A 22199-nucleotide genomic window follows, 5' to 3' on the forward strand; every position below is an offset into this window, starting at 1 on the left:
CCATTGACATCAATGCATGATTTATCTCAAGCCATGACCAGATCAACAATGCATTTTCCCGGGGCAACAAGACTTTCTGCTTCTTTATATTTTCGAGTTTTCATTGATCAGGCCGTTCCTATGATAAGTTATAGAATAGTGCAGAAAACTGAACTTTGGATAACCATGAGTACATACRGAGTTATACTTGTCTAGTTTTAAAACGCATATAGAGGATCCATTCATAATGAATGTGGCAGTTGTATACGTTCTCTTTCCTCAACATTCTTATTAGGTTTTGTATTATGATAAGATGATCATTTCTCCCTTATCTCCAAGTTGAAAGGAAAACAAATTCTCTGTCATTATTAAGTGGAGCCATCCTCAGTGATTTGTTCTCAGAGTGAAGACCAAGAAACTTGAAATAACTTTCACTGTGTCAAGAGGGGCTACTGGAACCAAAAAGACCAGTGCAAATTTCAGAATGGAATCTGTGGTTTAGAAAAATACATGAATTGCTTAAGGTATTTACTATGACTTTAATCTGAATTTATTTTACTGCATTATTTAAAATGTCGTTTTGGGTGATCTTCTGAAATGTTCTCTTTTGATTTGACTTGGCCTGTAAATGAGCATTTTACTCATCTCTTCTTCTTTACAAAAATGATCTGTCCTGCATTCCGTAGTCATTAGTTATTTGATTAGTAATCTCTTGTGGACAGATGCACGTAACATAAATAGAGCATCTGCTGCAATTACGCCAGAATTGAGTTTTGGGTGTCTGAGATTATTTGATTAGAGATGTAATTTTATACTGTATGGTGAATATGTATTTATTGTTCTTTATTGTTGTCTGTGTGTCACTGGCTACATCTCAGATGACACCCGGCTATTCCCCAGACACTTTTGGTCAGACCTGGGCCAAAAGTAGTGCACTATATTAGGAAATAAGTTGCCTCAGTCAGAACATTTTGTCAGTGACTGAGGACTGACTGACTGCTAAGGTAAGGTTGTAGAAAGACCAAGCTACTACCTTACCAGTCAGTCCTCAGTCACTGCCAAAATGTTTGACTGCCATCTTATTACAAATGTAATGGTATTACTATATAATTAAAAAAATATATATTGTGCTGACAGTAGAATAAAAAAAGTTATTTGGAATGATATTTCTTGTAATTTCATTTACTTGATAGCATGGAAGCATTGTATTATTATTGCTTACCACAATCTGATATAGCCAAACCRTCCCTCCTTTTCCTTGTGCCAAAACCCTAGCCCCGAAGAAACGACTCCCTTGTMTTTTATCAGCCAACTCATTTCAGTACATGACCAGTACAGAAKACATTCCTTGATGGTTGCTTCTCCATCTTTCTCTCTGTCACGTGTAATATTTCTTGTGTATTTTTGTTTGTTTCTGAATGGTTTCWCCTTGATACTATGATGATTGTAACTCTCCCTGCCTTGTAACAGTTCAGTGTTACCAACGGAATACATGTCTCAGCTATTCAACACGTCTAAAGTCMTGTTCCTTATTGATGTTTTGTTCATGGATGTTGGCTGTAGTTTTATTAGTGCACATTTCTCTTGCAATTTCTGATCTGACATGGTTCATTCTATGGTTTTTACTTACTATAGGAGTTGTCAGACCTGAAAATMATCAACGTTCCCCTATCCCCTTGCACATACTCACACGCACAGCCACAAACACACAAATCCCACTGTTCACATGCTTGCCTCTATGGTTACCTAACAACATGTCACATCAGTGCACAGACAGGTTTATGAACTGAAGCARAGACAGTAAACACTCCTACATGATTACGTTATGGGTCTAACCTGTAACCAGTCATCAAATGTCTTGTAACACCCCAGCTTGTTGATACTGCATTAGTTACTAACGTCCATGTTCTGTTGGATGTAAGTGGAGCGGAGTGGAGTGTAACCTAACAGTCTACCAGGAGTGAATGMGTTAAACGTACAAGGAAGTATCTGTGGCAGATGGTTATTTGCATGGAGCAAAGTCTGAGGGGGAGTGATTCCTGGATACTACCTTGTAAAAGAGCTAGCCCTGTATGCTGGATTAACTATGTATTAGCATTGTAATTAGCAGTGAGATACGGAGGACTGGTTGTTTGATTGTAGTGTTTCTGAAGTGTTGGTGGAATCCTCTCTGTCTCATGGAGTTCAGTGAGCTACAAAGACAGAGCTCCACTATAGGTAAGCTGTGAGACTACTGTTTTGTAGGTGTGGTATGTTCGGTCTCATCGCTACAGGTGTGCCTTTGTGTTCAGTGATTTGCTTCCTGATCACCTTGGATTACTTGTTTTGTACGATACAAAAATATGCTATTACATGGTAAAGGGAGATTTTCCAAGAATGTATACTTTAACATATGCTTGAATTATGTGTACCACACAAGTATAATGCACCAACAGATTGCAACTCTTCCAAAACTACAACCAATCAACTACACTGACTCTGGGCTGACTCAGGACATCACTCATTGTTTTTCTCTGCATATATATCTTTGCCCTCCTCTGCCCTCTCCAAGCCCACYGTTACCATGGTGCCCAGCAGTTGGTGAGGTTACGGAGTAAGTCTGTAGTGTCCAATCAGAATGMCCCTCAGTTCAACTGGGGTTCTCCCCCCTCGGAGGGGGGAGAGGAGGGTGACTCTGGACCTCCTAAGGACCTCAGAGAGCGGCCTATGACCATGCGCCTGAAGAGAGCGATACGGTATGGGACCTCAGTGGTCATAGTAGTTACTAGCGTCTCTGCCTCTGTGCAATTCCTTTGTTGTTGTCCTGAAGGTGGCYAACATACTATGCTCCRTCACTTCTCTCCTCTCCCAAAAMAACTTACTCTTTCTCTTCCTCCCCCCTASTCTCCCTTCCAGGGAGGTGCAACAGATGCGTGTGCCTGTGGTGACTAGCTGGCAGTCGTGGAAAAGGAGCAAGGCCAAGTCCCTGAGCAGGTTCAGAGCAGATGCAGGGGGAGTCATGTCCTACGTAGCTCTGTGGAGAAAGGCTCTGCATAAGATAGGAGGTGACAGATTCAATCACACTGTATCACTCAATCAAATCAGGCAATGGTTAATCAAATATCAACTACATACACATCTATATCCTGGGCTGTATGTATAGTTTAAGTCGGAAGTTTACATACACTTAGGCTGAAGTCATTAAAACTAGTTTTTCAACCACTCCACAAATTTCTTGTTAACAAACTATAGTTTTGGCAAGTCAGTTAGGACATCTACTTTGTGCATGACACAAGTAATTTTTACAACAATTGTTTACAGACAGATTATTTCATTTATAATTCACTGTATCACAATTCCAGTGGGTCAGAAGTTTACGTACACTAAGTTGACTGTGCCTTTAAACAGCTTGGAAAATTCCAGAAAATGATGTCATGGCTTAAGAAGCTTCTGATAGGCTAATTGACATCATTTGAGTCAATTGGAGATGTACCTGTGGATGTATTTCAAGGCCTACCTTCAAACTCAGTGCCTCTTTGCTTGACATCATGGGAAAATCAAAAGAAATCAGCCAAGAACTCAGAAAGAAAATGTAGACCTCCACAAGTCTGGTTCATCCTTGGGAGCAATTTCCAAACGCCTGAAGGTGCCACGTTCATCTGTACAAACAATAGTCCGCAAGTATAAACACCATGGGACCACGCAGCCATCATACCTCAGAAGGAGACGTGTTTTGTCTCCTGGAGATGAACGTACTTTGGTGCGAAAAGTGCAAATCAATCCCAGAACAAAAGCAAAGGACCTTGTGAAGATGTTGGAGAAAACAGGTACAAAAATATCTATATCACAGTAAAACGAGTCCTATATCGACATAACCTGAAAGGCCGCTCAGCAAAGAAGAAGCCACTGCTCCAAACGCCATAAAAAAAGCCAGACTACGTTTGCAACTGCACATGGGGACCACGTCGTACTTTTTTGAGAAATGTCCTCTGGTCTGAGGAAACAAAAATAGAACTGTTTGGCCATAATGACCATTTATATGTTGGAAAAAAGGGGGATGCTTGCAAGCCGAAGAACACCATCCCAACCGAGAAGCACGGGTGGCGCATCATGTTGTGGGGTGCTTTTGCTGCAGAGGACTGGTGCACTTCACAAAATAAATGGCATCATGAGGTAGGAACATTATGTGGATTTATTGCAAAACATCTCAAGACATAGTCAGGAATTAAAGCTTGTCGCAAAGGCTTCACAACATGGACCAGATAACTTCCAAAGTTGTGGCAAAATGGCTTAAGACACAAAGTAAAGGTATTGATGGCCATCACAAGCCTGACCTCATCCCATAGAAATTTGTGGGCAGAACTGAAAAAGCGTGTGCGAGCAAGGAAGCCTACAAACCGACCGTTACACCAGCTCTTTCAAGAGGAATGGCCAAAATTCACCCAACTATTGTGAGCTTGTGGAAGGCTACCTGAAACGTTTGACCCAAGTTATACAATTTAAAGGCAATGCTACAAATACTAATTAAGTGTATGAAACTTCACCCACTGGGAATGTGATGAAAGAAATTTAAAAATCTGAAATAAATCATTCTCTCTACCATTATTCTGACATTTCACATTCTTAAAATAAAGTGGTGATCCTAACTGACCTAAGACAGGGAGTTTTTACTAGGATTAAATGTCAGGAATTGTGAAAAACTAAGTTTAAATGTATTTGGCTAAGGTGTATGTAAACTCCCGATTTCCACTGTATGTGACATATACAGAACTTAACTATATGCACGTGTTAATGCATACACAATCACCTCACATATAGATTAAGTTTTCCCGAGGCTTTCAGCAATATCTAAAAGGCCTCGGTTCCACAGATTTCTACTGCATTAGGCTAAATCAGGGTCACACAGTGTTTCTTGGTAGTCTTAAACAAATCTCTTTTGAAACTAAAATACACACCTCATACACATGGTTATGGGCTTAAAACAAAGAATACACCTGTACCATGTCACATAGGAGTTGAAATGTATTACATTCTGGCAATGCATCCCAATATATGTTATTTTTATTTAAATTAATTATGAAATTATGAAAAATCTGAATAACATTCCAGGGTTACTGTTGTCAATTATGTTGCCTTCACATTCACAACATGGCCCTGTGACCCCTGTCTTTGCAGGCCACTTTGGCGGTGGTGTCCAGTCCTACTTCATGTTCCTGCGCTTCCTGGTGGTGCTCAACTTCCTGTCGTTCTTGCTGATTGCTGGGTTCATCCTCATCCCCAGTATCGTGTTCAGATCCACCAGCACCAGTAACATGACAGTGGACGACACTGGTAAGGCCAGCACTGGAGGATGCATTTTCAAACCAGGCCTATGATTGGTTAAAGGGTGATGGCATTGGAGTGACATTCACTATCTCTATTCCAGTCCAGTCTATTAACATTATTCTGTGTGTCTCCAATATAAAACAATATCTTCTCACTGTTCCCTGTAGCAGTATCATAGCAACAGATCTGCCTTAAGAGGGTGGGCTTTTAATTGAATTGAGGGATTGAAACTGCAAATATTGCAGCAGTTGTTACTGGTATTCTCTCACGGGTTTGAGAATGGAGTCCCTAACAAAGTAGCAGGTTATGGAACTGAGGTATTCTGTGCCAAGGCTGCGGTGGGAAACATGATCAAATGTGACCTTGGCTTATCTTCAAACAGCTGAGAATATGTGTGTGTGTGTGTGTGTGTCTCAGGTCCAGAGGTGTGTAAGGTCTATGATCCAAATCTTCAAGGTCTGGTGGTGTTTTACCAGTACTTCCTGGACTTACTCTCTGGAACGGTGAGAAAACACAACATGTGTAATCTAGTCCTGTGTACCACTGGTTATAGATATACTGAATACAGCAGAGAGAACAACACTTCTCTGAAGTTCAGTCTGCAAAACCATGCAGCTCTGTTTTAAGAGGCCTTGGCCTATCACACCCTCCCGCCCGACTAGCAACACTACTCTGGACGGTTCCGACCTAGAATATGTGGACAACTACAAATACCTAGGTGTCTGGTTAGACTGTAAACTCTCCTTCCAGACTCACATTAAGCATCTCCAATCCAAAATGGATCTAGAATCGGCTTCCTATTTCGCAACAAACGCCTCCTTCACTCATGCCGCCAAACATACCCTCGTAAAACTGACTATCCTACCGATCCTCGACTTCGGCGATGTCATTTACAAAATAGCCCCCAACACTCTACTCAGCAAACTGGATGTAGTCTATCACAGTGCCATCCGTTTTATCACCGAAGCCCCATATACTACCCACCACTGCAACATGTATGCTCTCGTTGGCTGGCCCTCACTACATATCCGTCACCAAACCCACTGGCTCCTGGTCATCTGTAAGTCTTTGTTAGGTAAAGCCCCGCATTATCTCAGCTCACTGGTCACGATAACAACACCCACCCGTAGCGCGCGCTCCAGCAGGTATATCTCACTGGTCATCCACAAAGCCAACACCTCCTTTGGCCACCTTTCTTTCCAGTTGTCTGCTGCCAATGACTGGAACCAATTGCAAAAATCTCTGAGACTGGAGTCTAATATCTCCCTCTCTAACTTTAAGCATCAGCTGTCTGAGCAGCTTACCAATCACTGTACCTGTATACAGCCAATCTGTAAATAGCACACCCGACTACCTCATCCCCATATTATTTCTTACCCCTTTCTCTTTTGCACCCCAGTATCTCTACTTGCACATCATCATCTGCACATCTATCACTCCAGTGTTAATGCTAAATTGTAATTATTTTCGCCTTTAGGGCCTATTTATCTCCCTACTCTTCTACATTTGCACACACTGTACATAGATTTTTATATTTTTCTTTTCTTTTGTGTTATTGACTGTATGTTTGTTTATGTGTAACTCTGTGTTGTTGTTTTTGTCGCTTTGCTTTATCTTGGCCAGGTCGCAGTTGTAAATGAGAACTTGTTCTCAACTGGCCTACCTGGTTAATTAAATGTGAAATAAAAAAATTACGTACAGTCTGTGTCTGCTTGTGGGTTTGTGTCAAGTCTGGTACGCTTCTAGTCTAGTAGGCTCCACTCTCACCACTTCCCACCCTCCACCTATCTACCTCTCCCAGGGTTTCATGGAGTACTCCTACATGTTCCTATGGTTACTATACAAACACCGTGGCAGAGAGCAGTGGCTTCCACTACAACCTGCCCCTGGCCTACTCCTCACCTCCGTCTTCTACTTCGCCTTCTGTCTCATCTGCATCATCACACGTACCTTCTGGAATGCCCTACACTTCCATCTGCATAGAAATAAAATAGATATTAACCCTAATGACTTACGTGCCCCCCCCCCCCACTCCGATTGGTCCCTTATACAGCATGGGAGACGCACTTCGCGTTGCTGTGCAACAGGCAGCGTGCTGCCGGCAGTTACAGCAAGATGGTGTTCACTGGCTGGGACTACGGTTGCCAGGGAGACCGGGCCACCAAACTCAAACAGAAAAGCATCCACTACCAGCTACAGGTAGGAGTCTGCCTCTTACTGCAGGGCACTAAAGATGCACTCCTCTTTCCTCCACTCTAATTTCTCTGTATTATCTCTCCCCTTTATTCCTCCCATCTCCACTCTCTCTCCCCTCCTCTATCTGTCTCCTCCCTCTGTCAGGTGGACCTGGWGGAGGAGAGGCTACAGAAAAAGGCTTTGTKTCTAACCTTAGGTCAGACAGTGGGTCTGTGTTCTCTACGCATCTTCCTCATGCTCGTCTCCCTCGCCCTCATAGGAGGAGCTTTCTTTGGCATCTTCAAGGCTACTGTCTTRAGCCAGGTCAGTCAAAAACACAAAMAAACAAAACAKAAACTATTGATTGGATGTTTGGCCTTTCATCCTCTCCATGTCATATTGAGTCAGTACAGGGAGGTGGGTATCCTGGGGCTGTTCTAACCTTTTCTGGTTGACCTTTGCCCCCTCTCCCTGTGGTTCCTAGGCACAGGTTGGAGCAGAGGGAATTCTGGGCCTGTTCTGGGTTTACCTTCCTTCCATCGTCATCACAACAGGAAACTTTGTTGTGCCCCTCATGTGTGACCAGATAGCCCTGTTTGAGAGATATTCTCCTAGTACCACCATCATCATGGCACTGTTCAGGTGTGTGTGTGTGTGTGTGTAGCCTCTGCCGAGTCCCTAGTTTCAGGCATTTCTTTTACGCCTGCTACGTTAGGTTAGTGTGTGTGTGACCTTATCGCTTTGCTAGATCTTCACTCAACCAGTGTGTGTGTATGTCTCTGTGCGTGTGCATGTGCTCGTGTGTGTGAATATTGCCTGTGTCCCTCCCTCCTGTGTTCAGGTCAGTGTTTCTGCGTATGATAAGTCTGGGAGTGCTGCTGTTTACTCTGTGGAGTCAGATCACCTGCTTTAAAGACAGTCCAAAATGTGAGCTCTGCCAGTACAACAACAAGGAATATCCGGTAACCACTCTCTTATAACAGCATGGTAGCCTGGGTAGCAGTCAGGGTCTAATTTAGCAGATTGGTCTAGAAAAGGCTGAAAAGATGATATCTCCATCTGATTCTACCTACAGTACAGAACTGATATCAACCATGTTGCATCATCTTCTATTTTCTTTCCCACCCATGCTATGTCTGTCTGTCTTGCTGCTGCCACCCAGTGCTGGGAGACGCGTGTGGGACAGGAGATGTACAAACTGGCCTTGTTTGACTTCCTCATTACCATCGCCATGCTTATCCTGGTGGAGTTTCCACGCAGGTAGTGTACACTGTACACCCTACTGTGGTGTAACTCAATCTATGAGCTAGTCATCCTCTATCATATTTATTGATAATCTCTTCTTCCATACTGTGGCAGGTTGTTTGTGGACCACTACTCCTGTGCACTGACCCGGTGGGTAGGTCGTCAGGAGTTCTTGGTGCCTCCCAATGTGCTGGGTCAGGTCTACGGTCAGACAGTGGTGTGGACCGGAGCTCTGTTCTGCCCTCTGCTGCCTCTCATCAACACACTCAAGTTCTTCATCCTCTTCTACTGCAAGAAGGTCAGGCTGCTCTCCATACTGTACCAATAATGGAAAAGTTAACGTTTGGCCCCAGATCAGTTTCCCTTCACTACACAACCACAGTAACCCCCCTCCTCTTAATCTCTCCTCCTCCTCCAGGTCACTCTGTTTTCTAACTGTCGTCCGGCGGTGAAGACGTTCCGCTCCACCACCTCCACCATCTTCTTCCTGGTGGTGTTGCTGTTCGGCTGGGGCCTCGCCCTCGTCGCCATGATCTACAGCCTGGCCCAGTGAGTGACTCTGCCTACGTCTGAAATGACACCCTATTCACTATATAGTGTACTACTTTTGACCAGGACCTATAGTCAAAAGTAGTGCCCTATATAGAGAATAGGCTGCCACTTCGGACGCAGTCTCTATCTCTACTGCAGCAGGAAGGAAGCCTGTTATACAGTGCAGGGATAGTAGTGGCAGYTGGACCAGGTGTAGTAGTGGTGGTAGATGGTGAGGGTGTTGATATGTCATCCTCAGGATCCATCCCTCTATGAGCTGTGGTCCGTTCCGCTCTCTCACTATGATGTGGAGTATCGTTCCCAACACCTTCTACACTCTCTCCCTGACAACACAGGACTTCATCTTCTACATGGGCTCCCAGGCCTTCTCCATCCCTCTCTTCATCTTCTCCTGGTGAGTNACACAGGACTTCATCTTCTACATGGGCTCCCAGGCCTTCTCCATCCCTCTCTTCATCTTCTCCTGGTGAGTGATTTAGTCTTACAAGGAACCCAAACCGGCTGCGCGCGTGCGCCATCGTGCATACATTTATTTTGTCCCCCCACACCAAACGCGATCATGACACGCAGGTTAAAATATCAAAACAAACTATGAACCAATTACATTAATTTGGGGACAAGTCGAAAAGCATTAAACATGTATGGCAATTTAGCTAGCTAACTTGCTGTTGCTAGCTAATTTGTCCTGGGATATAAACATTGAGTTGTTATTTTACCTGAAATGCACAAGGTCCTCTACTCCGACAATTAATCCACACATAAAACGGCCAACCAAATCGTTTCTAGTCATCTCTCCAACTTCCAGGCTTTTTCACCTTTGAACTTATATGGTGATTGGCATCTACACTTTCATAGTATTACCACGACAACCAGCAAAACAGTTTGTCTTTCAATCACCCACGTGGGTATAACCAATGAGGAGATGGCACATGGGTACCTGCTTCTATAAACCAATGAGGAGATGGGAGAGGCAGGACTTGCAGATCGTGCTGCAAGGACTTCTATTTTAACCCTTGGCAACGCAGACGCTCGTTGGCACAATAATTGAATAACATGGATTTCAAAATGTATTTTGCAACGCTTGCGCACGCGACGTGTCCGGTCTGGTCAGCATGTTACTGATCCGATTGTCCATTGCAGGTACATGGGTCTGTGTGTTACTGTCTACCTTGTGTTTTATGATGTAATATTGCTTTGTAACTCAACAAATGGGAGGCCCATATCTGCATAGACTCATTTGGTCAGCATGGGTTATTTCCATGTGTTCAGATTCCTGTACATAACATTCTGACTGTGTTTGTTGCATAAACATTGCTCTCCTCTGTCCTGATAGTGTGGTGCTGTGTTACGTAGCAGCTCTAGCCGCAGTCTATGMGAAGAGTGTTGATCTGCTAAAGGCCCAGTTTAAACTGGTAAGTGATGGATGGGGAGAAGTCCTACCTGACATAATAATGATGCAAAAAATATATGTTTGAAACAAAACCATGTCTATGACCCATACTCAAGCTTAACCTTGTATGTGTTTAACTCTAACAGGAGGGACGTGATAAGCAGTTCCTGGTCAAGCAGATTGAAGAGCTGAGTAGAGAGATGGGGGTTCCAACAAGGGACCAATTGGACACATTTGACACTGGTGCAGCAAACTGACTCAGACACCAGGCTCAAACCCACGGCCCATATCCCGGCCCAAGGCACTTCTTGTAGATTTGAAAGGCTTAGATAGGTTTTGCATGTGGCAATAGCACAAAGCACATATCTACACCTTCACAAATCACTTTACAATTGTCACTCTCTAGTGNTTTGAAAGGCTTAGATAGGTTTTGCATGTGGCAATAGCACAAAGCACATATCTACACCTTCACAAATCACTTTACAATTGTCACTCTCTAGTGTGTGATAGCTACATTTGAGGCAAAGTTTTACTTATTATGATTGAGTGGTGGTTGTCTCACCTAGCTACGGTATCTTAAGATGAATGCACCAACTGTAAGTCACTCTGGATAAGAGTTTCTGCTAAATGACTAATCTAAATGTGGAGACTACCACGGGGCTATGGGTTAGTATATTAAATATTTAGTTTGTTACTCTATTTCTCTCTCATAATACCTGTAACATCAATTGCCATGTTCATTGCCTTTGCATTCTCTTCCTCACCTCTTGCCTAAACATCAGACTGTAACCGTGTTTACCCCATGGTTATTCAGTGTGAAAGAAGTCGCCCTAAAAAAGAGGCAAGAGTCTCTACAAGCCAGAATGTTGAATACAATTATATGTACACTTACCGGTTGTCCGTCCTTTTGACCGTAGAAAGTGGAAATAAAATATCCACAGGAAAGTATTGTTTACCCGACTTTTTGCGGCGAAGGTAGGTTCTGTCGCTTGTATTTTCAATCTCCCGAGGCATTGTTGCACATTATGTAAACAGTAGCCGAACGTTGTCGACCGAAGCAAGTTCCCTCTCAGTGAGCTGGGTATAATTTGTGGAACGTTCCAACAGGAATCTGTTCCAAAAAGTAAGTAAATAACAAGGTTGCCAGCAAACAACGGATACAAAATTGCATAGCGGCAGAATAAGATACCGGGTAGGGAGTGGGCTATTTCATTCAGTTTTCACTCACCACTGTTTATTCCGAAAAATGTCTGTCCTCACTCTGGTAGCCTATGGATAAACATTAAGAATAAGTTACGTGGTGAGTTGATGCCTATTCGGCAGTTAGTTATATAGGTGAATATATCATGCTACTTTGTATACAAAATTATACTTTACGAAGTTTTTGGAACAGATTCCTGTTGGAACGTTCCACAAACTATACCCACCCATCAACTTGAAGTGCTTGTGAAATTTGCCAGTTGATTGTGTGSGACAACGTTCGGTCTGTGATTCAGTTAAGCTTGGCCATTACTTACATATTGTGCAAGTGTTTGTCATGTGCGAATTGTGCCAGTACTGAAAATACAAACGAATATACAGACCAGTCCAGCGTATTGAAAGTCAGGTTAACACTTCCCTGTTGATATTTTGTCTGTTACTTCCCGAAATAAGGACACAATCAGCGGACAACAGGTAAAGCAAGTTGAAATAAAGATTATTCAACATTCTGACTTGTAATAGGACTGTTCGGGAATGCTGAACCTACATGTTAGATTTAAGAGAGTAAGTCTTTCACTCTCGGATTCTAAAAGAGGCTACCTCTACTTTACAACATTAAATGTGTTTATTTTTCTAAATTGATTTAAATATTGTTTACATATATTTTTAATGTTCTTCAGTTGAACAATTTCTCTCTCGCTCTCATATATATATCTCAGTATCTTGTGTATGTAGATCTCTGAAATAAATACAAAATTATAAGGAACAAAATGATATTATTATTTCTGTCATGTGCAACGTGCGCCCCCTGCTGACCCGTGAGAGAACTTCTACAAAATGTAGTTACGTAGACGTTATGACGTAATTATATTTTCGGGTGTGTATATCCGGTTGTGGTTGAATAGCTTTTTGGTTGCTTGTTTACCTTTCAGATGTGTTAAATATATTTTCTTTGGTTTTATGCAAATATTTTATTCATTCGGTAACAGCTGTACAAAGCCCAGTGTCAGAATTTACATCTCTGTGATTGAAATAGCTGTTAAAATTGTGTTGTTTTTTTACAGGAAATGGGTTAAGACTAGCTAACGTTAGCTAGCTAGCGAACTGGAGTTACAGTAGAGACTGACTGAATTGCAAACAACAGAAGTCAGGGCATGTTACGGTTTTGACACATTTTTGTTTAACTGTTCAAGCCCTGATCAAAACAAACACTCGACTTAAGGAGAAAAATGAATATTCTACCTAAAAAGAGCTGGCATGTTCGCAACAAGGACAACGTCGCGCGCGTGCGTCGAGACGAGGCACAAGCCGCAGAAGAGGAGCAAGAGGTCCAACGCCGTGTGGAGCGAGCAGAGCAGGAGGTAACCATAGCAACGTTGCCGCCCCATCCTTAAATTGCAAATTGATACATTCCTCATAGTTGATTTAGCATGGTCTGAAGTGACAACCAAACTTTGTGTGATACAGGAATGTTACGATGTATGACAGGTGCGATTTTGTTAAGAGAAGCGATGTAAAGAGGCATTGTTAAAATAGTATCAAGTCATAAAGGTGCATACAAATGTGTCTATGTACTTTACTATTGCCGTTGAATGTTATGTTGGTAAGTAACCTCTTTGCTGTAGGCYCGAACAGAGCACCTGAGACAAAAGTCACGAGCTGCACTTCAACAGTCTGGAGGATGGAAGGATGAAGGAGAGGGAGGTGAGAGAGGAGGGGAGGGGAGTGGAGGAGTGGTGGAACACCTCAATCTATTTCCTCTGGAGGAGTCGTCTGGGAAGAAAGGAAACGCAGAATACCTCAAAGACCAGAAAGATGAAAAGGTGACCTTCCTGTCATTCTGTTATGCTTTTCCCCCTTCACCTGTGTTAAAATCAAGTTTCTTTGTGCACATGGCTACTGGTTTTTGCATCCCGCTCTACATAACAATGTTTACCTTCGTGGGCTTGTTTCTCTCCACTTCAAAGCTTTTCTCTAGTGGATCTAGCCAGCCAATGACAGTGCCTGGTTTATTTAGTCCGGAGCCATTTCTAAACAGAGATCGGACAATTCAGTTTAAGATTTTGAATGTAAATGGGTACCATGTTGGCAATTGAGAATGCATATTGGAATTTAAATATCATGGAGTGTTTGGTGCTAATATGGAAGATTTTTGAACAGATTTAATGGACTGATGCTTATCACGTCAATGGAAGGATCAGAGAATGAGATGTGAATAAATGTATTGAACTTTCCAAATAGTAATAGCTGGTCCTGATTTCTCCCATCACAGATCATTACTTTGAATGAGAATATTCGACTTATTCTAATTTTATGGTGATTATTTTGTAGGAGCGTGAGGAGCGTGCTATTGGTCTGCTAGTGTCCCTAGGCCCCCAACCTGGGACAGAGGTAACTCCATGGTACATGAAAACAGGCCATGAAGAAGAGAAAGACGAAGAAAAGGAGAAAGAGAAAGACAACAAAGGAAAGAGACTGCCACTCAGTCAAGAGGAGAAGGAGAAGAGAGACAGACGACTGAAAGACATGCTGGACCCCTTGAAAGAGATGAAGAAAGCACTGGCGGTGAAGGATAGAAAAGAACATAAGAGTAAGAAGAAGGAGAAGAGGGATAGAGGGGAGAGGAGAAGCAGTGGTGGAGAAAGGTGAGAAGTCTTTATCAAGACTAGGTGTCTTATCTGTATGTCTGGGGGTGTTTTAAAAATAAATAAATCATAAGACCAATTAGCTTTGACCTAAAGGGGCAATCAGCAGTTGCTACATACATTTTTGGATTTCTAAATTAATGATGTGTACCAAATCATTCTTGAAGAATATAAGTTATAAATGCCTCATTAGCTTAGTTTAACTGTCATACCGCATCAGAACTCTGTTTGTAAACCAAGTATATGTAAACAAATACTATATTGCCCCAACTTTGTTATAACTATCATTTTGTGTATGGTCAGTCCTTGCATCCATAGRTCTGTCTATGAATTTGAGTGGTTACATTTCTTCAGCTTAGTGCCGAAAAGGGCGGGGTGGCTCTTTGTTATTGTTTCAACTCCACTTGGATGCATATCCGAGAGACCAAGTACACTGAGCCAAGTGGARAAGTGCACAACCAAGTGTACTGAGCCTCTGGATAAACATGTATGGTTGATGMTAACCACCTCTTCTCTCTTTTCTAGCTCTATTGAAAGGTTGCGAGCGGAGCGACTGCAGAGAGAGGCGGAGGAGAAGAGGAGAGCCCAGGCCTTGCTGGACCAGAAGAATGGAACAGGGAAAGAGAAGGAGCGARCAAGGGAGACAGAGGAGAGGGAAATGCCGTACAACAGTGCTTATTTCCCAGAGCTGGCCCGCAAGAGGCAGAGGAAAGACCGCAATGCCTGGAGAGATGGTATCTTTTGAAGTCATACATCATGCAGTCTCATTGTTTGGGCAACAGACACAGAACATTGAGGCATTCAAGATACATTTATTAGTATGTGAAAGACACCGAAGACTTCGACAAGGACTAGAGAGCCTGGAAGGTTATTCAGTTGTATTGTTGTGAAATGTGAGCCAGTGCTTTTAGCTTATTCTTGCAGTAACATGGAGTTATGCGTGTAGGCATACACTGTAGGTTGTTGAACTAGTGAAGATGTGTACAAAAATAGCTCAAAATGCTACATTGTTTATTTAAATAACATCTAGGCTATCCTGAGTATCCTAAGCAGATGTATTGATGATTGTTGTCATTGAATGATCAATGTTATTTCTAATGAGGTAGAAAAGAAAGGAAACCAATCAAGAGATTTGGGACAGCTGAGTGTAGTGTTGGTGTCTGTCTGGCACCCTGCTCAAGTGTGAGACAATACAGAGATCATTTTGCTCCACAACACAAGACCACTGTTCAAGTTGGACTGTGTTTGATGTTTTACTATTGATGGCAACATTGTGTCACAAATGTAATTGTGTCAATTCAAGTCTCATGTCTTTTTTGTTTCTGATAATAGCATGTGCCAATTTAGGAGGAGTGTGTGTACATGCATCTGTTCTATTTAACAAGCTGATGCAGACAGAGTTTAGGGTGGTTGGCTCAACTATTATTGCACATTTTCCATTTCAATTAATTCAATAAAAACGTTAGGCCTGCCAAATAACAAAATCCTGTGTTCTCCGTTATTTTGCTTATTTTATACATACCCCATATCCATGCTCCACCCAAATGATTAACATTTTGACATGACATTTTACTATAGCAATTTCAATAGATTGTGCTACAAAACAGAGTTGGGGCAGTATAATACATACATTTTTCTAGCAGGTGCATACATACACAGACGCACAGCACCGCGAAATAAAACGGGCCCGAGACAGCAGTGTAGAAGCGAGACAGACGCACTCGCATGAAACCACGGGCGAACCATGATAATGCAAGCTCACTTTTGTCTGACGTAGCCGATGATTAACGGGAGATAAATACTACAGTCGCCCTCGTACTGGTGTCGGGAAAGAGCCGAAACGGGAAAAATAGCGGATGGTTTGACCTCATTGGGGTTATTTGTTGTTTTCGTCGCCGTTTTTGTGGAGAGACCACTGATGTAACGGTTCTGGATTTGATGGGTTGGGTTGGCAGGACGGGATGCACAAAAGAGCGTCTCTTACACCGTGTTTAGTTGCGGATTAGGAGAGGGGGATCAAACGGAGGAGGGGAAGAGGGGAACACAACAACAAGGAGACGTTCTTTATTAGCGGGGGAAGACAGCGCCAGACCAGGATACCGTAGCGGAGAGAAGSAGAAGACCGAAAGCGTCGCTCGAATGATTGTGCGGTGGTGGATCCCGCGACGATGCGACGACACTGCTGGGTGATAGTGCTGGCGGGGATGTTGTCGTACTTCAACCCGGAGAGAGCCCTTGGAGCCCCGCAGAGAGAATGTGAGTGGTGTCGGTGAGCTGGAATGATATTGACGCTGGGAGAAAGAAGAGAGGGGGAGGTGGGAGAGGGGATAGATTAGAGGGTTATGAATAGGTACTCGGAAATATTACGGCCAAAACACACCGAGACAGCCTCAACAATAATACGATATATTGTATCTTTCTTGGCTGATAGGATTAGGCTATGGTAGGCAATATGCCTTTATAACACTGGGGATGAAATCAGAAAGACAATGGCCACATTATTATCATCAAGTAGCCTGGAGAATTCGGTAGGATCTGCGACCCTATTTCGGTGATATTTATCAATAGTATCGATGGCATGTCAAAACGGGAATTCGCCCAATGAATATTAAATTAATCGCCACTGTATCGTTCATGTGTATATCAAACCTATATTATCCCACTTGGGTTTAATGATAAAAAATCTTTGAATTTCCATTTAAAATCCACAAAATCCGTTTTATTTTGTCCTCCTTTTATTAGGCATCGCAGTGTTTTGTTTGTGTATTGTCTTTTGCAGTCATGTTGTTCTGGTGTATTGTTTTGATAAGAGCTGTAAACTGGAGCTGGTGGAATAGGCCCCTGCTATGTGTACCTATTTATATGCAGTGTATGTCTGGACAGCTGTCTAGGGATAGAATAATAGAATTGCCCAGGAATTGTGCATCTATACTGCCGATGGATAGGTACATAACATATTATTGTATTCTACATAGACTTATGTGAAAGAGTTTGAATTTCATATAGGCCGACATGTTTTTTCTATTTTAACAGTTTCCAATGTAATTCTACTACCAGGCCATAGGCTTGCATAGGCAGCAGTCCAATCCAGTACATAAATCAACGAAATTATTACACATTTATGATGAGTCAATAATTAATGTATCTTTCTCAAATTCATACTCATGATTTTTAGTAGCTTTTCTTACATAGAATTTACAATTCACTCTTGAATTTGTTAGAATAACATGGACCTTTATGTGTTTAGGCCTTCATAGAGGTCTGAGTGTTTTTCTCATTAAACAGCCATTGAAGGATGGAATCATACAACATATAACTTCTGAGCTCAAAACATCCTTAATGCTAATTACAATGTTCAATTGTGTTGTTTATATATTTTAAAMKAGTGCTCAAAGTGCTTCATAAATGTKTTTTTAGGGGTAACTTGCATTTTCCACTCATGAATGATCTCATGAAAATATTCCATTGATCAGAAAAGCCTATTTGTGATTGYATTCCCTTTCAGTGTGTTATTGGACGTCTCTGTAAGATTTGTGTACTGTCWAGAGGGAGAGGCAGAGGAGAGGATGTGCCAGAATTGTTAATCACAGTTAAGCTTACACATTGATCTACCAACAGGGTAAACATCAATTAAAGCCTTTTGTTTTGACTATTATTGGACTGMTGATGCATCTCCACACCATGCTTTCAGTAATCAATGAGCTCATGAAYTGGYTGGGGAAACGTACATTTGGTTTTGCATTATTCATTACTGTGTCGTAATAGTGAGTCAATATCTAGAAGTAGTGATGAATACAGGGCATGATGGAATAGGATGAGCAGGGGAAAACAGAGTAGCTCTGGTACTTGCATTTTCTGGTTCCAATGACACTGAAAATGCTCAKKRTGTGGTTGATATTCATAAGTACTGTACTGAATTMYCACTTGACRTGCAAGTGTATTGACAAGTATGTGTACTCAGAGGTTCACCTTCGGGAGTTGGAGAAGTGTTTTTGTAAAATTGTATATGGGGAAAAACAAATKATATTGACAACAAGTTCATCTAGAAATATTCATTTTTGATTGTGGCGATGCTGGTTTTGATTTGAGGGTRTAAAATTTAAAGATACAACAAACAAGTAGTAGCCTGTTGTGAAGGGTTTTTAACCACCCTGCCCTCCCCCTTCTCTTTTTCACAGATGGTTCGCTCCTCACAAACGGCCAAGTTGAGGTACAAATATATTAAAAAACGCCCCAAACTCTTCCTTCTCACCTAGGTAGCCAACCTCCCTGATTTGAGTGATTCTTTTCCAATTTTCCAACCCTCCCCCGGTAGCAATTTCCCCAAAATGACAACGCCACCCCTCCCTGCTTTTCAACTGTGTTTCCTGGAAGGAATGTTTTTTTTTTGGTACCCCCCTCCCTCCTCCCCCTCTTTCCTAACTGGAATGGTAGACTTCCCTGATTTTAACTTTAATTCTGATCTCTCCTCTCTTTTATTGATTCCGAAGATGGTTTCCTGACTTTCCTCCAAAGTTGATTTCCTTTTCCTGCTTCTCCCAAAACTCCAATGACAGTTGTTCATTGGGGATCCTCRGCTTTGTCTCAAACGTACCTCTATTGAAACAATTCCAACGGTTTTCCTCCTCAATCTCAATATGTAACAATGACTTTGACCCTTTTCAACCCAATTCTCTGAAGCCTCTCTTTCCCCCACTCACTCATCCACTCACCAACACTTCAACCTAACAACTGTGTGTTTCCTTCAGGAAGTACTACCTGGCCGATTAACCGTATTAACCTTTTCCTCTKCTCCTTTTCTCTCCCGCCATATCTCAGTCTCTCAATCCAGGGCTGCGTCTCTCTCTTCTCCGCCCTACGTCGTCATTCTCATCTCTTGCTCMGGGCTCGTCTCCTTTGTTTTACTGCTCTTCACCTGTCTGTGCTGTAAGAAGGGAGGAGTGGGATTCAATGTAAGTCTCCATCATGTAAGAGACTTATTCACACGTCTTGTCTATTGTGTTGCACTGTCTGCATGCATGGTTGTGTAGATCAATAGATATAGGCATCATATTACACATTGGCCCTTAGGGAAACCCTAAACATTGAGGGCTGTAACAATGTTATAGCATATGGGAATGTCCTGATTTGTCATGGAAGGGCCKAGCACCACAGGGGCGGTGGGCATCCCCATAATTCAAACCCCCTTTGAATCTGTGATCTTTGGATGGTTCATTGTTTCTTTGGCTGCATGTGCAGCACCACATTTTACCAGAAGTATTACAGATGTTGCATGAGCCAGAAAGCTTAGGGTCTGTTTACATTTAATAGATTTCCTCATATTAAATCCAGATAGGTCTTWCTTTGTGACATTTCAGCCAGCACACTGGGTGCATCTCAATTATCTAAAGTGGCTCCCCTCCTTCATCTAAACTGATGTGAAAACACAGGCAACAAGGGGAAAGTAATATGGTGTCTGCCCACCAGTTATTTGTTTACACTTGCCCAATTTCTTTAGAAACGTAAACCACTTTAGGCTATTGACACAGCCACTAGAAAGCGGTCACCAACCCTCATCCTGGAGAGCTTCGGGTGTGTAGGGTTTTGTTCCAGGACAGGCCAGAACTAACACACAGGATTCAACTAATCAACTACGGTAATAAARAAGAGTTTAATAAACTGAATCAGGTGTGTTGGTGCTGGGCTGGAACAAAAACCTGCAAACCCTGTATCTCCCGGGACCAGGCTTGGTGATCACTGCTTTTCAAACTTACAATATCTCTAAAGCTTCTACGCTTCCTCTGTTCTTTCCTGTCAAATCAGGAGTTTGACAATGCAGAGGGGGAGGAGTGTTCTGGGGGTTCTAGCCCCGCCCAGGAGGACAGTCTGTCCTCTTGCCCCTCCCTCCCGGAGGTCTACACCCTCCCACTCAGGGACAGGGCTAACTGCCCCGCCCTGCAAGATGACTCAGGTAACTAAGGCAGACTCTCTGTAGCTGGAGCTGATGGCAGTATATAGCACATGAATATTAGCAAYCTTGATGGATATCAGAAAAGCCCAAATCATGTGTCTTTCTCTTTTCATCTCCTCTATTCTGTCTCTAAAGACTCTAAGTCGAAGTACTTCCGTAGGCACACTCTCAACTACCTTCAGGAAATAGGAAATGGCTGGTTTGGAAAGGTGAGATCACCAACTCATACCTCCACCCRCAGTTMTGARGTCATCATGTAATGGTYGTAGCTGGATCTGGCAGTTCTTCCAAATGTCTCTCAACCCCATGTTTCCTCAAAAAGACACATCCTTTTAACAGCTTCTCAGTAAATCTAATATTGGCTTCCTACCAGCTCTCATGAGTTATTCTTCTTCCTACAGCCACTTAATTTCTCATTCCCTCTTCTCTCTCTCTTCCCTCTTCTTCTCTCTCTTCTCCTTCATTCTCCTCTCTTTCCCCTCTCCCCCTCTGTCCCACATCTCTCTTTCTCCTATCCATCTCTCTCCTCTCCCCATCTCCCCTTCTCCTTTTCCTCTTCCTCCCTCTTCTCCCTCCTCCTATCTCTCTCCTGTCTGCCACATCTCTCTTTCTCCTACCTCCTTTTCCCCTCTCTCTCTCTCTCTCTCTCTCTCTCTCTCTCTCTCCTCTCTCTCTCTCTCTATCTCTCTCTCTCTCTCTCTCTCTCTCTCTCTCTCTCTCTCTCTCCTCTCTATCTCTCTCCTGTTTGTCCCACATCTCTCTTTCTCCTTACCTCCTTTTCCCTCTCTCTCTCTCCTCCTCTCTCCCTCCACTCTATCTCTCTCCTGTCTGTCCCACACTCTCTTTTCTCCCTTACCTCCTTCTCCTCTCTCCTCTCTCCTCTTCTCCCTCCTCTCTCTCTCTCTCTCTCTCGCTCTCCCTCCTTCCCTCTCTCTCTCCCTCCTCAGGTGATCCTAGAGCGTGCTGTGTGACTGCAGCTCCTCCCAGCACGTGGTGAAGGAGTTGCGGGTCCAGTGCCAGCCCTCTGGAGCAGAGGAAGTTCTTGCTGAGTCGAGAGCCCATACAGGTCAGAGAAACTGACAATTTGTGTCATCAGACACTTTTATTTAAGTTATTTTGTTTTTGTGGTTCCTGAGTGTACAAAACATTAGGAACACCTACCTAATATTGAGTTGCACCCTCTTTTTTTCCCTCAGAACCAGCCTCAAGTCAGGGCATGGACTCCTACAAGGTGTCAAAAGCGTTCCACAGGGATGCTGGCCCATATTGACTCCAATGCTTCCACAGTTGTGTCAAGTTGGCTGGATGGCCTTTGGGTGGGGGACCATGTCTTGATACACACGGGGAAATTGTTGAGTGTGAAAAAGCCCAGCAGCTTTGCAGTTCTTGACACACTCAAACCAGTGTGCCTGACACCTACTACCATATCCCGTTCAAAGGCACTTAAATCTTGTGTCTTGCCCACTCACCCTCTGAATGACACATATATACAATCCATGTCTCGATTGTCTCAAGGTTTAAAATCCTTATTTAACCTCTCTCCCCTTTATCTACACTGATTAAAGGATTTACAAGTGACATCAATAAAGGTCATAGCTTTCACCTGGATTCACCTGGTCAGTCTATGTCATGATACAGCAGGTGTTCCTAATGTTTTGTACATTCAGTGTATATAAATCACCAGTTTTGGGATTAACTTCACAGTAACTCCAACCTGTATTTCACTCTTTGGTTGATTTGCGTGCTGATTTATCTCGCG

At 42.8% G+C, this 22199-nt stretch overlaps 2 protein-coding genes and 1 pseudogene across 7 annotated transcripts; all 3 read left to right on the top strand.

Moving 5' to 3' along the window:
• Window positions 1-2011: 2011 nt before the first annotated feature.
• LOC112072290 (transmembrane channel-like protein 7) lies at window positions 2012-11053 on the top strand (annotated as a pseudogene).
• A 620-nt stretch (window positions 11054-11673) lies between these two features.
• Window positions 11674-15484, top strand: leng1 (leukocyte receptor cluster (LRC) member 1). Of its 4 annotated transcripts, none has more exons than XM_070439728.1 (5): window positions 11674-11768; window positions 12910-13206; window positions 13471-13668; window positions 14177-14490; window positions 15016-15484. In XM_070439728.1, the coding sequence occupies exons 2-5, from the start codon at window positions 13075-13077 to the stop codon at window positions 15233-15235; spliced, it is 864 nt and encodes a 287-aa protein (XP_070295829.1). In that variant the 5' UTR covers window positions 11674-11768; window positions 12910-13074; the 3' UTR covers window positions 15236-15484. The 4 variants fall into 4 exon arrangements, with proteins under 4 accessions (XP_070295829.1, XP_070295831.1, XP_023995460.1 ...); XM_070439730.1 differs by having other exon boundaries at window positions 11704-11768; window positions 13039-13206; XM_024139692.2 differs by lacking the exon at window positions 11674-11768 and adding an exon at window positions 12110-12319.
• Window positions 15485-16150: 666 nt separating this feature from the next.
• LOC112072294 (serine/threonine-protein kinase LMTK3-like) lies at window positions 16151-20795 on the top strand. 3 transcript variants are annotated; one of them, XM_024139697.2, is made up of 5 exons: window positions 16151-16746; window positions 18669-18700; window positions 19309-19442; window positions 20293-20440; window positions 20576-20795. In XM_024139697.2, the coding sequence occupies exons 1-5, from the start codon at window positions 16659-16661 to the stop codon at window positions 20627-20629; spliced, it is 456 nt and encodes a 151-aa protein (XP_023995465.1). In that variant the 5' UTR covers window positions 16151-16658; the 3' UTR covers window positions 20630-20795. The 3 variants fall into 3 exon arrangements, with proteins under 3 accessions (XP_023995465.1, XP_023995463.1, XP_023995464.1); XM_024139695.2 differs by lacking the exon at window positions 18669-18700 and having other exon boundaries at window positions 19309-19457; window positions 20576-20787; XM_024139696.2 differs by lacking the exon at window positions 18669-18700 and having other exon boundaries at window positions 20576-20785.
• Window positions 20796-22199: the final 1404 nt, after the last annotated feature.

This window comes from Salvelinus sp. IW2-2015, unplaced genomic scaffold (assembly GCF_002910315.2).
Source record: "Salvelinus sp. IW2-2015 unplaced genomic scaffold, ASM291031v2 Un_scaffold1879, whole genome shotgun sequence".
Taxonomy (NCBI): Eukaryota; Metazoa; Chordata; class Actinopteri; order Salmoniformes; family Salmonidae; genus Salvelinus; species Salvelinus sp. IW2-2015.